Genomic DNA, 17052 nt, shown 5'->3' on the forward strand with positions numbered 1-17052 from the left:
CAGGCGGGTGTGGATGCGGGCCTACAATTGGGTTCAATCAAGGTCCAGATTTCGGCCTTGTCCATTTTCTTTCAGAAACAATTGGCCTCCCTTCCAGAAGTTCAAACGTTCATGAAAGGGGTTCTGCTCATCCAACCTCCATTTGTGCCTTCTGTGGCACCATGGGATCTTAACGTGGTGTTGCACTTCCTTCTATCGGTTTGGTTTGAACCTCTCCAGAAGATAGAGTTGAAGTTCTCACTTGGAAAGTGGTCATGCTGTTGGCCTTGGCATCCGCAAGGAGGGTATCTGAGTTAGGGGCCTTGTTTCACAAGAGCCTTTACTTAATCTTCCATGAAGAGAGGGCTGTGTTGAGAACTCGTCAGAATTTTCTTCCAAAGGTGGTTTCTTCTGTCCATATAAACCAACCTATTGTGGTGCCAGTGACTACTGACACCTTTGCTGGTTCGAAGTCTCTGGATGTGGTCAGAGCTTTGAGTTTTTATATTGCAAGAACAGCTCGGATTCGGAAAACAGAGGCCCTGTTTGTCCTGTATGTTTCCCAACAAGTTTGGGTGTCCTGCTTCTAAGCAGATTATTGCGCGCTAGATCAGAAGTACAATTCAGCACACTCATTCCACGGCAGGTTTGCCGGTACCGAATTCGGTGAATGCCCATTCTACTAGAAAGGTGGGCTCTTCCTGGGCGGCTGCCCGGGGGGTCTCAGCATTACAACTTTGCCAAGAAGCTACTTGGTCAGGGACAAACACGTTTGCTCAGTTTTGCAAGTTTGACACCTTGGCCGATGAGGACCTAAAATTTGGTCAATCGGTGCTACAGGGACATCCGCACTCTCCCGCCTGTACTGGAGCTTTGGTATAACCCCATGGTACTGAAGTGGACCCCAGCATCCTCTAGGACATATGAGAAAACAGGATTTTAATATCTACCGGTAAATCCTTTTCTCCTAGTCCATAGAGAATGCTGGGCACCCAGCCCAGTGCGTACTTTACCTGCAGTTGTTAATTTGTTGAAAATGTTTTCAGCACGTTTGCTGTAATGTTCATGCCCGTTGGCATGTGTTTTGTTAAATGCCATGTTGTGTGGCATGGTTGAAGTGTGAGCTGGTATGAATCTCACCATTAACTTAAAAGTAAATCATTTTCTCGAAATGTCCGTCTCCCTTGGCACAGTTCCTGTACTGAGGTTTGGAGGAGGGGCATAGAGGGAGGAGCCAGTTCACACTCTGGAAAAGTCTTAAAGTGCCCATGGCTCCTGTGAAACCGTCTATACCCCATGGTACTGAAGTGGGCCCCAGCATCCTCTACGGACTAGGGGGGTCATTCCGAGTTGTTCGCTCAGTATTTTTCTTCGCATCGCAGTGATTTTACGCTAACTGCGCATGCGCAATGTTCGCACTGCGACTGCGCCAAGTAAATTTGCTATGCAGTTAGGTATTTTACTCACGGCATTACGAGGTTTTTTCTTCGTTCTGGTGATCGTAGTGTGATTGACAGGAAGTGGGTGTTTCTGGGCGGAAACAGGCCGTTTTATGGGAGTGTGTGAAAAAACGCTACCGTTTCTGGAAAAAACGCGGGAGTGGCTGGAGAAACGGAGGAGTGTCTGGGCGAACGCTGGGTGTGTTTATGACGTCAAACCAGGAATGACAAGCACTGAACTGATCGCAGATGCCGAGTAAGTTTGAAGCTACTCAGAAACTGCTAAGAAGTGTCTATTCGCAATTTTGCTAATCTTTCGTTCGCAATTTTGATAAACTAAGATTCACTCCCAGTAGGCGGCGGCTTAGCGTGTGCAAAGCTGCTAAAAGCAGCTTGCGAGCGAACAACTCAGAATGACCACCTAGGAGAAAAGGATTTACCGGTAGGTATTAAAATCCTGTTATTAGTAGCGCCAATATTCCCACATGCTATCATGCTTTCTCACAATATATAAGAAGAGGGGGGACCCTCTTATGTGAAAGAGCGCACAGCAGAATCACCTAGAATTTAGGACAGCGCAGTTAGGGGTCTATTCATGAAGCAGTGAAAAGTGTGGAGAAGTGAGCCAGTGGAGAAGTTGCCCATGGCAACCAATCAGCTGCTTTGTATTATTTTCTAGTATGCAAATTCTGAATGTTACTTCAATGCTGATTGGTTGCCAAGGGCAACATCTCCACTGGCTCACCCCTTAGTCTTCTTTTATTGTTACCAAAGTGGTTGTCCAGCTTTGAACTTCCGGCTCATGATTCTTGAGGTCTTAAATCGTTCCAAAAGAGGACAATCACTTATATTCCATTCCTTATATGTACAGTAGATGTATTCACAGGTTGCTAGTAAGACAGTATTCCTGACATGTCTTTTTGGATTTCTCCATTTATTTTGTCTAGTAGAAAAACAAATAAAAAGACACAAGTCATTATTATTTACAAACTTTATGTTATTACACAGAATTTGACGGCCGATAAGAACCACTTGGCCCATCTAGTCTGCCGTTTTTTTTTGTTTTTTTTTAACCATATTTTACCTTAAACCTTATTAGATTCTTATTTATTTGTAAGGATATCCTGATGTCTATCCCATGCATGTTTAAATTGCTCTACTGTCTTAGTCTCTACCACCTCTGATGGGAGGCTATTCCACTTGTTCAATGTTAGTGAATTTAACCTTTAAAGTTGTATTTAGCTTAGCCAATAATAGTATTAATAATAGCATGTGTATTAAAAATAATAATAATAATATAATCGCTGGTCCTGACTGTACTCATTTTGTGCGACACAGAACTGGCCCCAGAAAGCAGCCACCTCACCTGGTGGAAGTTGAAGCCATAAAAGGGATGACCACAAAGATCTACCACAAGTTCTACTTCCCAAATGGCACAGAAGAGGTATGAGTGCTACTGGTCTGTAAACCCGTACATTATATTTATTAAGGCTACTTTCTGTCTTATATATGAGTCCCAGGTCTTGTTATGATGGGTGGTCTTCAGTTTCCCAGCTGTCGGGGTCCCGGCGCACAGTATACCGGCGCTGGAATCCCGGCAGCAGGCATACCGACACCTATTCTCCCTCTTGGGGGTCCACGACCCCCCTGGAGGGAGAATAGATAGCGTGGAGCGTGGCGCGCGCCACTGTGCCCGCAGAATGGCGAGCACAGCGAGCCTGCAAGGGCTCATTTGCGCTCACCCAGCTGTCGGTATGCCGGCGGTTGGGATTCCGACGCCGGTATGCTGTGCACCGGGACCCCGACAGCCGGCATACCATACTACGCTGGTACACCCGTTATAATATATTTTATTTGTAAGATGAGACACATTACAGAAATTACCTGCTTAGAGGTCTGATAGAATTGTCAAGCAATAACAGAGAAATAACTAAACTGTAGACAAAAGACAATCATTGAGCACATATGTAGGTAAGTCTCATCTAATTTTCCTTTTTAGAAAAAGAATAGAGCATTACAAAAAAAAGAACAGGGACTTCCAGGAGGCGGGCCATCTAACATGGCTTCATTTTAACTGCGCTCTGCTCTGGCTCCGCCATGCTATACCCTAATCCAAGCCAATCTTTGGCCCTATAGCACATTGTGGGATAAAGATTGACTTATTCTTAGTCTCCGTAACCTGGAGATTCGGAGGATACCTGTATCGTACGGGAGCAATCAATTACACCTCGGAATCCGGCCATCGGGAGTGACGGCCTACATGTCCGCCAGTGGGCCTGCTGGTGCGACTCAATCCCCATAGAGCATGGGGAATCATTAACTCACTCGTTTTTCTGGATCCCTGCTGACCGCTGGACCGAGCGGTGGTTTGACCACACAGGGTGACTTCTGGACTGCAGGTCTGCGGGATGAGTGACAAGACTCTGCTGCGAGGACGGCGTTCCATGTGGTGGACACTGTCCGTGGACCGCTCCTGCCTTGACGAGACTCGCTGCCCAGATGCTGATTGCGGGAGGTCACTGTGGCGAGTGCTGACAACAGCTGTATCCTGCATTGAATGCATGCTTCTTTGCCACCGAAAGCTGAGGACCACGTGACGGTGCACTGAGTAACGATTCTCCCCGCTATTGAGCGCCCGCACTTGGGGGTCTATTCATGAAGCAGTGAAAAGTGTGGAGAAGTGAGCCAGTGGAAAATTTGCCCATGGCAACCAATCAGCTGCTACGTATAATTTTTTAGAATGCACTTTATAAATGTTACCTCAACACTGATTGGTTGCCATGGGCAACTTCTCCACTTGCTCACTTCTCAACTTTTTTCACTGCTTCATGAATAGACCCCCAGATCTGCAGGGGCATTGCTGTGTGGCCCAAGAGGTATTTGCGGATCGTGCCTGAACTCTCCTGTCAATAGCCAACAGGTCGGGTCGGAACATATAGCAAATCCTTCTCCAGCGGAAAATGCTAAGGAGGTCATAACTGTGCTCATGCCTCTAATAGATAAAAAATGTGAGGATCTTCATGCGAGGCTGGATACCTCTTTAGCCAAAATTTCATCTAATACAGCTAGGCTAGATACATTAGAACAGAGAACCAGTGATGCTGAGGATTCTTTAATTGCCTTGCAGCAAGAATTAGCGGTAAAATCTCAAACACTCCAATCCAAGGGGGTAATTCAGACCTGATCGATGCTGTGTATTTTCGCACAGCCGACGATCAGATCTGAACTGCACATGCGTATGCACCGCAGTGCGCGGGCGCGACGGACCGCAGCAACGGGGATTTCCGGTCAGCGACGGGATGGTACGATAAATCTGATCGCACAGGCATTCGCAAGGTGATTGACAGGAGGAGGCCGTTTGTGGGTCGTTTGTGAATTACCCCCCATGATAGAAAAGGTTGACGATTTAGAAAACCAGAATATACGGAGCAACTTGCGGTTTATTGGAATTCCGGAGACGGTGTCAGATGCCCAATTACTAAACTACGTTAACACGTTGATTCCCCAAGCATTGGGTTACCTGGTGCTGAGATACCACTACAGGTGGAGAGGGTACATAGGTTGGGAATTCAACGTAGGGTCGAGACAATCGCTCCAGACTCACTACTGAGTAGTTCCTGGATTATAGAGATAAAGATAAGCCGCTGCAGGCATATAGTGCCCATCCCGACCTATGAGTGGAGGGCCAAAGAATTCTGATATTTCAGGATTTCTCTGTCTTGGTCTCGCAAAAGTGTAAAGTTTTTTCTCAAAATTTGCCAGAGTTTGGTAGATAGGAAAATCAAATTTGCTTTACAGTACCCGGCCAAATTAAGAGTAATTGAAGATGTCCAGGTCAGGGTTTTTACAGATCTTCAACAAGCTAAATCTCACTTTCTTAGAAGTAATCCACCTTCTCGTGCGAGATCCAATGCTAGCTCTAGAGATTAATGATAACGCTCAACATTCATTGAATTGTTTATAGTTGTGGAGGAGAGTGTGGCCACAGGTAGGGTTCTGTTTTATGTTGGATAGGTTACCACTTTAATTTTTTTTTTTTTTTTTTTGAGTAAAATGTTTTATTGGTTATATATGCATCTACAACAAGAAAGTAGAGCATTGGAAATAGTAAAATGGTATGCATGACAGTAATATAATGGTACAGCATGGAGGGGGGCGTACAACAGGTGGGGCAATTGAGGGGAAATCAAACAAGCCTCCATACCGACTAGCTACATGGACTGTTACAAGTAACATTTACAGTAAAAGGGGGAAGAAAGTAAAACAAAGTGTAGCGTGGAGGAGAGTATAAGGTAGAGAGGAAAGAAAAGAAGAGGGAGAGGGTTATGGAGAACTGGGAAAAAGGAGTAAGGGAGGTCGGTCCGCCAGAGCCAAGCATAAGAGTCAATTGTGGCATGAGAAAAGTATAGGTAAGATAAGTGTGTATTAGATGATTGCTGATTTAAATAGTTGTCAATGGTGGTTCAACATTAAAGTAAAGAGTCCAAGGTGTCCATGTTTCAATAAAGGACACCGCAGAATCTCGGAGAGTGGCAGTAATTCGCTCCAGCCTATATGTAAACCAGATTGCATTTATAGTAGCGGTCAAAGTAGGGGGGGTAGCGGATTTCCAATTAGCCGCTATTTGACATTTAGCCGTATTTAATATGTGTTTAATTAAGGCACGATGGTATCGGGAAGTGTCGGGAATGGGACGGGAGAGCAGCGAATAGAGGGGCGAATCGGGGACGGTTATATGTGTAACATCTAACACCAATTGATGAAGTAGTCTCCAATATTGTCGGATCGATGGACAGGACCACCAAACATGCAGCAGGGTCCCGCGGCATCCGCATAATCTCCAGCATTCACCTGAGGATGTGGGATAGATGGTTTGTAGTCTAGAAGGAACTAGGTACCAGCGGTAGTATAGTTTATATGAGTTCTCAGCAATTCGAACAGAGATAGAGCTTTTGGTGATTTCTTGTCTAATCTCTTCCCAATCCTCAATAGTTAAAATCTCACCCACCTCCTTCTCCCAGGCCAATTCGTGACTCTCCTTAGGAGGGACATTGTGCGACAATAATACTCGGTAGATGCGAGAGAGGAGTCCCTTAGTCGAATGAGTACCGCGACACCAGATCTCCAGGGGGGTGGCTATAATAGGGTGGGCGGGTTTAGTGACGGTTCCATAGAAGTGTCTAATTTGCAAAAACTGATAGAAGACTGAGTGGGGGAGCGAGAAGCGGGATTGTAGATCCGCGAAAGATGGAAATGAGGAAAGAGGGGCGATGTCTTGTAGTGAGAGGATATTGTGCGCAGTCCAGTGGTGGAATGCAGAATGATTGTTACCAGGCGGGAAGTGGGTATTGTTCCATAGAGGAGTTAAGTAAGGGTTGTTAGAACGGAGTTGATAGAAGCGAGTACAAAAATCCCATATTGACAAAGAGAAGCGCACTGTCGGCAAGAGAAGAGTTGGGACGGGATCGGGGTGGGCACCATAGCAGCGTTGAGAGTGAGAACATTTTCAGAGCTTGCGCCTCCAGATAAATCCACGTTCTCTGTGCCGGGGGTGAATGCCAGAGAACACAAGAGGCTAGATGTGTGGCTCGATAGTAGCGGAGAAGGTCTGGGACACCAAGATCGCCCTCTGAGCGGTGTTGTTGAAGTAGTCGCATTTTGACTCTCGGTTTTTTCCCAGCCCAGATGAAGTTAGATATATCTCGTTGAAGATTCTTCAGTATCTTAACAGAGATATGGATAGGCAGGGTTTGCCATAAATATAACAAACGTGGTAAGAAGTTCATCTTGATTGCCGCAATGCGGCCAAACCAAGAAATGAACAGTTTATTCCATGTGATAAGATCAGATTTCATTGAAGATATTAAACGTGGGAGATTGGCAGAGTACAACGACGAATAGGATTTGGTTAGGTAAACACCTAGATATTTGAGTTTAGTACTCTGCCATTTAAAGGAATGAGAGGAGCGTAAAAGGCTGAGATCACGTGGGGCAATATATAGGTCTAGAACTTCCGTTTTGTCAGCATTAAGTCTATAGTTCGAAAGGGAGCTATACATGTGAATCTCCTCAAATAGATGTTTCAGGGAGGTGTGTGGGTTGGTCAGGGTTAAAATAACATCATCTGCGTATAATGCGATTTTATATTCATGTTTATCAACCATGAGACCTGAGATGTTGGAATTCAGCCGGATTTTTGCGGCTAGCGGCTCCATTACTAGAGCAAAAAGTAAGGGGGAGAGTGGACATCCCTGTCGGGTGCCATTTCTAATAGGTAGTGGAAGGGAGGATAAACCATTAACCAGGATAGACGCTGAGGGATTATAGTAAAGAGAGGTTATTGCATTATAAAATGGACCATGTATTCCTATTGTCTGAAGGGTTTGTTGTATAAAGGGCCAGGCTACTCTATCAAAGGCCTTCTCCGCATCGAGAGCCACCACCAGAGTCGGAAGGGAGTCCCGATGGGAGAGGTGTATAAGATCGATAAGGCGTCGTGTATTGTCTGCTGCCTGGCGGTTGGGGATGAAACCAACTTGGTCCGGATGTATTAACGTGGGGAGGTAGGGGGCGAGCCGGTTTGCAAGAATTTTGGCGAAGAGCTTCAGATCTGTGTTTAACAATGAGATGGGCCTATAGTTTTTCATTTCCAGTGGGTCTCGATCAGGTTTAGCAATGACTATAATATTGGCTCTGGTTGTGGCTGCATCAAGGGATCTCCCTTCCATCAATGAATTGAAAAGTGAATGTAACATAGGGAGGAGGGCCTGGGAGAATTTCTTAAAATAAATGGCTGTGTACCCATCCGGGCCAGGGGCGGAAGATCGACGGAGTTGCTTAATTGTCGCAAGTATCTCCTCGTGTGTGATAGGAGCGTTGAGTGTCTTAAGGTCTGTTATAGAGAGTGTCGGCAATTGGCAAGAGGAAAGATATTGCTGGATAGCTGTAACATGGTGCGGGGCGGTAGAGACCTCAGAGGGAAGGTTATAGAGCGAAGTATAATAATCTTGGAAATGAGCAGCCATCAGCTTAGGGTCACAGGTTGTGGATCCATCAGGGCACCTTAGAGCCATTATCCGATTGAGCGTGCGTTTCGCACGTAACCGGCGAGCCAACAAGGTATCTGCCTTATTGGATTTTTCATAAAATTTCTGACGAATCCACAAGAGTGATCTGATCGTTTTCTTAGTGAGGATTTGGGACAGCTGACCTTTCAGGGCGAGAATCTTTAGGTATAATTTGCGTTTGGGGGAGCGTTGATGGCGGAGGGTCAATGAAGCTAGGTCAGACTCTAAGTCCGCGATTCGCTTAGTTTCCAGTTTTCTCTGAGTTGATGTGAGACTAATGAGTAGACCCCATAATGTTACCTTATGTGCTTCCCATAGTATTGCCGGTGAGATGTCAGGGGAGATGTTATCAGTGAGAAAGCGTTGGATCGCGGTCTCAATCTGGGATATATTAGAGGGTTTCAAGAGCAAGGATTCATTAAGGCGCCATTTGCGAGAGGTCGGGAGTTTATAAGGGGCAGTGAGTTCAAGTAGTATCGCATAGTGATCACACCAAGTGGTCGGGATTATTTGGGCACCTAAGAGGGATTGAGTGGAGTCCCTATCTACAAAGATGTAGTCAATCCGGGTGTATATATCGTGTTGTGGAGAGTAATGTGTGTAGCCTTTGGCTGACAGGTAAAGTGTTTTCCAGCTATCATATAAATTGTGAGCTGTGATGCATGTTTGAAGGAGTTTAGATAGTTTTATGTGAGGAGAAGGTCCTGCACATGGTTGGGATCTGTCAATATGGGGGTTTAACTTGGCATTACAATCACCGGCCACTATAACCCACGGATTCGAGAATTTAGAGAGGTGGTCAGAAAAAGTCTTGAAGAAGGAACCCTGCTGCATGTTCGGGGCGTAAATCGACGCCAAAGTAATAGGGGTTTGATTAAGAGAGCCGGAGAGGATCACAAATCTGCTGTGGTCATCGAGGACTGTGTCCTGAACGACCAGGGGGAGGTCGCGATGAATCAAGATGGCAGTGCCTCTGCGTTTAGCTGACATTGTGGAGTAAAATGCTTGAGAATAGTGTTTGGAGCTTAAAGAAGGGTGTGGGGCCTTAAAGTGGGTCTCCTGTAGGAATATGATATTCGCTCTTTGCCGAGCAAAAAAGTGAAATGCCATGGAGCGCTTGGTTGGGGAATTAAGGCCATTGACGTTGATAGACAACACTTTCAGAGTCATGGGGGTAAATTTACTAAGATTCGTATTTTCCCGTTTCAGGTCAAAGTTCAATCACGAATGACATCGAAAGTGTAAAACTGCAACTTTTTGAATTTGTTACGATGGATTTACTAAGCTGTCGTATTCGGGTTTTTCTTTTCTTCCGATGTCGATGTCATTCGTGTTTTTTTTGTGTTTTTTACGGCAGTGATTAGCAAAACACTGCCGACTTTTTTACAATTAATCTCGGCCGGATCTGTGTGATCCGTGCTGGGGTTCTATTTTTTTTTTTTTTTTAATTAAACACTGTAAAATTTAAAAAAAAAATTGCGTGGGGTCCCCCCTCCTAAGCATAACCAGCCTCGGGCTCTTTGAGCCGATCCTGGTTGCAGAAATATGGGGAAAAAAATGACAGGGGTTCCCCCATATTTAAGCAACCAGCATCGGGCTCTGCGCCTGGTCCTGGTCCCAAAAATACGGGGGACAAAAAGAGTAGGGGTCCCCCGTATTTTTAAAACCAGCACCGGGCTCCACTAGCTGGACAGATAATGCCACAGCCGGGGGTCACTTTTATATAGTGCCCTGCGGCCGTGGCATCAAAAATCCAACTAGTCACTCCTGGCCGGGGTACCCTGGGGGAGTGGGGACCCCTTCAATCAAGGGGTCCCCCCCCCCCAGCCACCCAAGGGCCTGGGGTGAAGCCCGAGGCTGTCCCCCCCCCCATCCAATGGGCTGCGGATGGGGAGGCTGATAGCCTTTGTTGTAAAAGAAAATATATTGTTTTTAGTAGCAGTACTACAAGGCCCAGCAAGCCTCCCCCGCATGCTGGTACTTGGAGAACCACAAGTACCAGCATGCGACGGAAAAACAGGCCCGCTGGTACCTGTAGTACTACTACTAAAAAAATACCCCAAAAAACACAAGACACACACACCGTGAAAGTATAATTTTATTACATACATACACACATACATACATACTTACCTTATGTTCCCACGCAGGTCGGTCCTCTTCTCCAGTAGAATCCAAGGGGTACCTGTTGAAGAAATTATACTCACGAGATCCAGGGGTCCAGGGTCCTCGGGGAATCCAGGTGTAATCCACGTACTTGAAAAAAAATAACAAAACGGACACTCGAACCACGCACTAAAAGGGGACCCATGTTTGCACATGGATCCCCTTTTCCCGACTGCCAGAAACCCAATCTGACTGATGTCTAAGTGGGTTTCTACAGCCAATCAGGGAGTGCCACGTTGTAGCACTCTCCTGATCGGCTGTGTGCTCCTGTCCTAACTGACAGGCAGCACACGGCAGTGTTACAATGTAGCGCCTATGCGCTCCATTGTAACCAATGCTGGGAACTTTCTTGCTCAGCGGTGACGTCACTTTAGGTCAACCGCAGGGCAGAAAGTTCCCATCATTGGTTACAATGTAGCGCATAGGCGCTACATTGTAACACTGCCGTGTGCTGCCTGTCAGTGAGGACAGGAGCACACAGCTGATCAGGAGAGTGCTACAACGTGGCGCTCCCTGATTGGCTGAAGAAACCCACTTAGACAGAAGTCAAAGTGGGTTTCTGGCATTCGTGGAAAGGTGACCCATGTGCAAACATGGGTCCCCTTTCAGTTCGTGGTCGGGACACCGTTTTGTTATTTTTTTCAAGTACGTGGATTACCCCTGGATTTCCCGAGGAGCCTGGACCCCTGGATCTCGTGAGTATAATTTCTTCAACAGGTACCCCTTGGATTCTACTGGAGAAGAGGACCGACCTGCGTGGGAACTTAAGGTAAGTATGTATGTATGTGTGTATGTATGTAATAAAATTATACTTTCACGGTGTGTGTGTCTTGTGTTTTTTTGGGTATTTTTTTAGTAGTAGTACTACAGGTACCAGCGGGCCCGTTTTTCCGTCGCATGCTGGTACTTGTGGTTCTCCAAGTACCAGCATGCGGGGGAGGCTTGCTGGGCCTTGTAGTACTGCTACTAAAAACAATATCTTTTCTTTTACAACAAAGGCTATCAGCCTCCCCATCCGCAGCCCATTGGATGGGGGGGGACAGCCTCGGGCTTCACCCCTGGCCCTTGGGTGGCTGGGGGGGGGGACCCCTTGATTGAAGGGGTCCCCACTCCCCCAGGGTACCCCGGCCAGGAGTGACTAGTTGGATTTTTGATGCCACGGCCGCAGGGCACTATATAAAAGTGACCCCCGGCTGTGGCATTATCTGTCCAGCTAGTGGAGCCCGGTGCTGGTTTTAAAAATATGGGGGACCCCTACTCTTTTTGTCCCCCGTATTTTTGGGACCAGGACCAGGCGCAGAGCCCGATGCTGGTTGCTTAAATATGGGGGAACCCCTGTCATTTTTTTCCCCATATTTCTGCAACCAGGATCGGCTCAAAGAGCCCGAGGCTGGTTATGCTTAGGAGGGGGGACCCCACGCAATTTTTTTGGAAAAAATAAGCACTTTCCCACCCCTTCCCACTGATATACATGCACGGATCTCATGGATCCGTGCATGCCTATCCAATCACGAATAAAAAAAAAAGGTCTGTTTTTTTTTAGCACTTTTTTACGAGTTGTAATTTTTCACGGCAGTGTTTGTTTGTTTTTTGCTTTGCACTTCTTAGTAAATGACCGAGATTCATACTTAAACAGCCGCGTTTTGACCGATGGTGTATTCATTCGTAATTTTTTACTTGGACTTGCAAAAAATTACGAATGCCCTCATCTCTGCCGTGATTAGTGTTTAGTAAATTACCGAGATGACACTTTGATGAAAAAACGGCATCTCGGTCAAAATCGGGAGCTTAGTAAATTTCCCCCATGGAGGGTAAATAGCAGTATAGCTCAGTTGATAGATTGGCTCTGGACGTGGCCGACCGGGGGACAGAAAAGAGGGGAGAAGAGGACAGAGGAAGCAGGTGGAGGGGGTCTTGGGTATAAACTTAAGGAGTAGACCCTTTCCTAAGAATGGGTTGGGTCTAGAAGTGAAGGGGCATCTGCCAGGTGGGCAGCCCCTCTGGTGTGGGGGGTAGCGCCAAATATAGAAGATAACAAGGAAAAAGAGAAACATGTTGATGTAGAGGGGGGAGTATACATTCTGCAGGCCAGGGCAAGGGGTTTGGGAAGATCAGATCAAGTAGTTTGAAGATTCAAGAGAAATAGAGAAGGCATTGTAGACAACATCCACGTTAATAATAAGAACAGTACATCAGGGTGTAAACATAGTCAAAGCATCTTAAATAATATTAATTGGTTTCACCACATTAACTAGGTGAATCATCTATAAATGACAGAAACAATAGTAACCCCAACAGTCATGTCTAAATTAAAGGCCAAGGTACTCCCCCAGGATTGAGCAGCAGATTAGCCTTACCAATTCAAGGCACGAGACCAACACAAAGAAGAGGGAGCACCAAGGACTGATGCGCAGGAGGTCCAAATAACAAAAAGGACCGTCAAGTCACCAGTGTCGACATGCAAGACAATGTATGATGGGGAGAAAGAAACTATTGTGGTATATCAAACACAGTAATAACATATGTAATATTAGCTAGCTCCCCTATAGGGAAGGCAAAAGTAAGCGAATGTCTATCGTAGACTATGGGAGCCAGTGGTAGTATATAAGAAATCTAGCACTTGGATTCAGTCTCGCTAGCAGAAAATAATATCGTTCCCTGGTGTGGAGTGGCCCATTAGCCGATCCACCTCAGGGTATGCTGCCCGCCCAGTGGTAAGGTCCCTGGGAAGCAACATGCAGAATTCCAAAATAACATATAGACCACTAGGCCAGAAAAATTAGATATATAAAACAATGTACTTTACGGATAACATGACAAAGGTGGAGTCAGTCCGCGAGGACCACCTTAGTAACTGATCTGAAAAGGGCCCTTCGACTTCTCATTTAGTCGACCATTCAGGGGTAGGTGCCACGGGCCTTTTGGGAGAGACGGTAGTGAGCTGGTTCTGGATCTCATCAGGAAGGGACTCAAAGATGCCAAGAGACCTGAGGAGGTCGTAGCCTTGGGCGGGTGTTTTGATCGAGTGGTGAGTGCCATCCTTCGAAACATGTAGTTGGAATGGAAAACCCCACTTGTACTTGATAGAATTATCTTGAAGGACCTTGGTGACAGCGGTAAGGTCCCTGCGTTTTCGAAGTGTAGAAGGGGCTAGGTCTTGGAATATTTGTAGTTGGGCTCCGGAGTATATAACTGATTGATGTTCCCGGGCTGCCATCATAAATTTTTCTTTGGTTTTATAATAGTGGAATCATATGATGACATCCCTCGGGGGCTGGGTGGGAGGAGGGCGTGGACGCAGTGCTCTATGTGCCCTATCAAGAAGAAGGAAATCTGAAGAGACCTCGGGGATCATAGTCAGCAACAAGCCTTCTAGGAAATTGGGGAGGCTCTCTGCGGAGACACTCTCTGGGATATTACGGATTCGGATGTTATTCCGGCGATTCCGGTTGTCCATATCTTCTAAGTGGTCTTCCTGTTGGGCCATCTCTGCGCGAATCTCCGACAGTTCTTGTTCGACTACCACCTGGTACTGGCAGACCTCATCCACTTTGCGTTCCAGGGAGTCTGTGCGGGTGCCAAGGTCAGCGAGTTCAGACCTGAATTCAGCTATGACCGACCTCATTTCCGTCTGAATGGTCTTAGTGACAATGGTCATTATATCTTGGGTTGTGAGGTTTGTCTTTGGCGACGGAGTGTCGTCAGCATCCGACATGGGGTCTACAGTAGGGGAGTTGCGAGGAGTAGCACCTGCCTTTTCCCATGCCCGAAGGATACTGGGTTTAGGTTGTGCAGGGGTTTTGCGGTTCCTCTGCGTCATAGTGGAATGAGTGAGGTGTATGGATAGTATCCGAGATTTATCGGTTCAGCAGTGTAGATGGCACAGGTGTATAATAGGATGTCGCCGTCTCCCTTGGACCCTATAAGATGTATCAAGATGAGCCCCTTAGCACCATTTGGCCGCAGAATGAGTTAGCATAAGATAGGCATCATGTGTTAATCGCACCGATGAGGACGAGTTAAGTAGTAATCAGATGCGGTTCGGGCTCGCGACGCCGTGCCGACACGGTATCATCCACATAAGCCCACCCTGAGAGCCAGGCGGTGGGGTCTAGCGGACCAGTCTGGCCACGGCCCTGTCAGCGACCAGCAACAGTGGAGCAGAATCAGGTATCTGTCCCCGTGTTCCCCGATATTGCAGCAGTGATGGGGATGGAGATTCACACCACCTCGATCAAGGGAGGTCAGGGAGGGAGCAGGATCACAGTCTGGCGCCCCTGTCGGTGCGGTCACGGATCCCCGCACATCTGACAGCGGGTACTGGAGGCCGCAGCAGGTCACCTCCACCTGGGTGGAGCTCGTGTCAGGCACTTGGGGGCCAACGGAAGGCGGCAAGAGCGGTCCCAGGGGCCTAGAGACGCCGCAGCAAGCGGCAATGGAGCCCGGCCGAGGGGTCAGTGCAGGGGCTGGTGATCAGCAGGAGGGCAGAGTCTCACCTAGTCCACATCCCGGCGTCTCCTGCTTCGTACAGCTGACGGCAAGATGGCCGCCGTCAGAAGCTCCGTCCTGGCGTGGTGCGCCCGCTCAGCCGTGTCCCGTGCGCCCGGGGTCTGTGCACAGCAGGTGGAGAGCCGATGAAGCCGCTCGGTCGCCCGCAGACCGCTCACCAGAGGCCCCAGAGGTAATGTAGTGTATGGTCGGCGGCGCTATCCCGCTTCGTATCCACCGCTCGGTCCCGATCTCCACTCCAGGCCCCGGCTTCGTGCCGAGGGGTAGGCCGCAATCCGCGGGAACCCCTCAGCAGTTGCCGCAGGATAGTATGTGTGGCTGGAAGAACTCCAGGGCTCCCAGTGAGAGGGCAGCTAGGGGCAAAGGCTGTTGTTATGCTGTGCCCTCAGGAGCTGCCAGAGAGCACGTCCTCACAGTTAGGAAGCTAGGCCACACCCCCGTTACCACTTTAATTAATATTCTCTTGTCTGCAAGGGTGCCCCTCTTATTTGGATGAATGCACCATACCTAGCAAAGGGGCCGAGATACTCAAATGCTGCCTCATAACTGAGTTGCTGTACTCCTACACTCCACATTTCTCTATTTTCTTTTCATATGTATTTATATGTATGTTATCCACTTATTTTTATGTTCTATTGGATCTATGACATTGTCCCGGACCCTTTCTTTGCTTTTATCTATCTGAAGTTTAATTTGTAATTGTACATACTTAACGATGTTCACAGTGTTATTTTATTTTATTTTGATTGAGCATCCCCTCTGATATAGAAGGGGATCCTCAGTCATTTCCTAATGGTCCTTGGTGTGACCCAGGTTCGTTACTTTTAGATGTAAAAAAATGCATTGCTTCACTTGACCGTTACCTGTACATGGATCTATAGTATTTACTTTGATTTAAAATGCAAATTTGGGGTATTGCAAGGAGACCAGGATGGGACATATGGTTACTCTGAGTTTTTTGGGGAAGCAATATCGCTCTCAGAGAGGAGCACTCTCTACCTCTGAAGAGACGTTGATGGCGGACGGCAACAATACTAGTCCTATTGTTAGGACATATTCTCTTTTTTCAATTTTATTTTGGAATGTGGGGGGATTAAATACCACAATTAAAAGGAAGAAAGTCCTTACTCATTTACGCCGTAAACACTCATCAATTACTTTTTTGCAGGAAATATACTGGAAAAGGAGGGATGCCTCCACTTTACGTGCCCCATGGGTAGCGGAATGTATACAATCTTCCCACTCATCAAAATCTAGAGGGGTAGCAATTTTGCTCCATAGAAATTTGAAATATGAAATATTGAGACTATTTCAGGCTCTGTGGGCAGATATTTAATAACTGACATTCTTATTGAAACTCGACTGGTCAGGTCCATGACTATTTGGCTCGGATGTTTAGTATTTGGGTCAATATGTCAAATAAACAATATAGAAGTCATCAATATCGAATGTAGGGGGGGAGGGGGTCTGGAAATAGAAATTCCATGGCTCCCAGACCTAAGCAAACTTTTTAGAAGAGTCCTCTAATATGCTAGTAATATGTTCCATAGAGTGGATATGCCATATTTTGCCTATAATTTCACACATGGTATGTGTCTTAGTTGATTTCCATGCTGAGGCTATGACGCATCTGGTCGTCAATTCCATATGAGTGAATCATTTATTCTGGTGGTGAAACGCCTCAGGGACACCTACGGGAAGAAAAAAATGTTTAGAACTAATGGGGTTCCTTCCATAGGGGTGCTAGTTTTGATCAACTCCACCAGATATGTAGAAACGCTCTGTCAGTAATATTGCACCGCCAACACTGAGAGGCTATCTCTGGGTGCATATTGTTGAGCCGAGTAGGGACGTAATACCAGAAATTCCTCGGGTAGTGGGGACCCCCCAGT

General features: G+C 46.8%; 1 protein-coding gene across 1 annotated transcript in view; it reads left to right on the plus strand.

The window, feature by feature from the left end:
• The window catches only part of MYO7B (myosin VIIB), a 501657-nt gene that overhangs the window by 440030 nt on the left and 44575 nt on the right, over window positions 1–17052 (plus strand). The window contains exon 40 of the mRNA XM_063915865.1: window positions 2757–2862. Coding sequence (XP_063771935.1) covers window positions 2757–2862 — 106 coding nt within the window. The remainder of the gene's footprint in view (window positions 1–2756; window positions 2863–17052) is intronic.

The sequence above is a fragment of the Pseudophryne corroboree genome, chromosome 4, assembly GCF_028390025.1.
Source record: "Pseudophryne corroboree isolate aPseCor3 chromosome 4, aPseCor3.hap2, whole genome shotgun sequence".
Taxonomy (NCBI): domain Eukaryota; kingdom Metazoa; phylum Chordata; class Amphibia; order Anura; family Myobatrachidae; genus Pseudophryne; species Pseudophryne corroboree.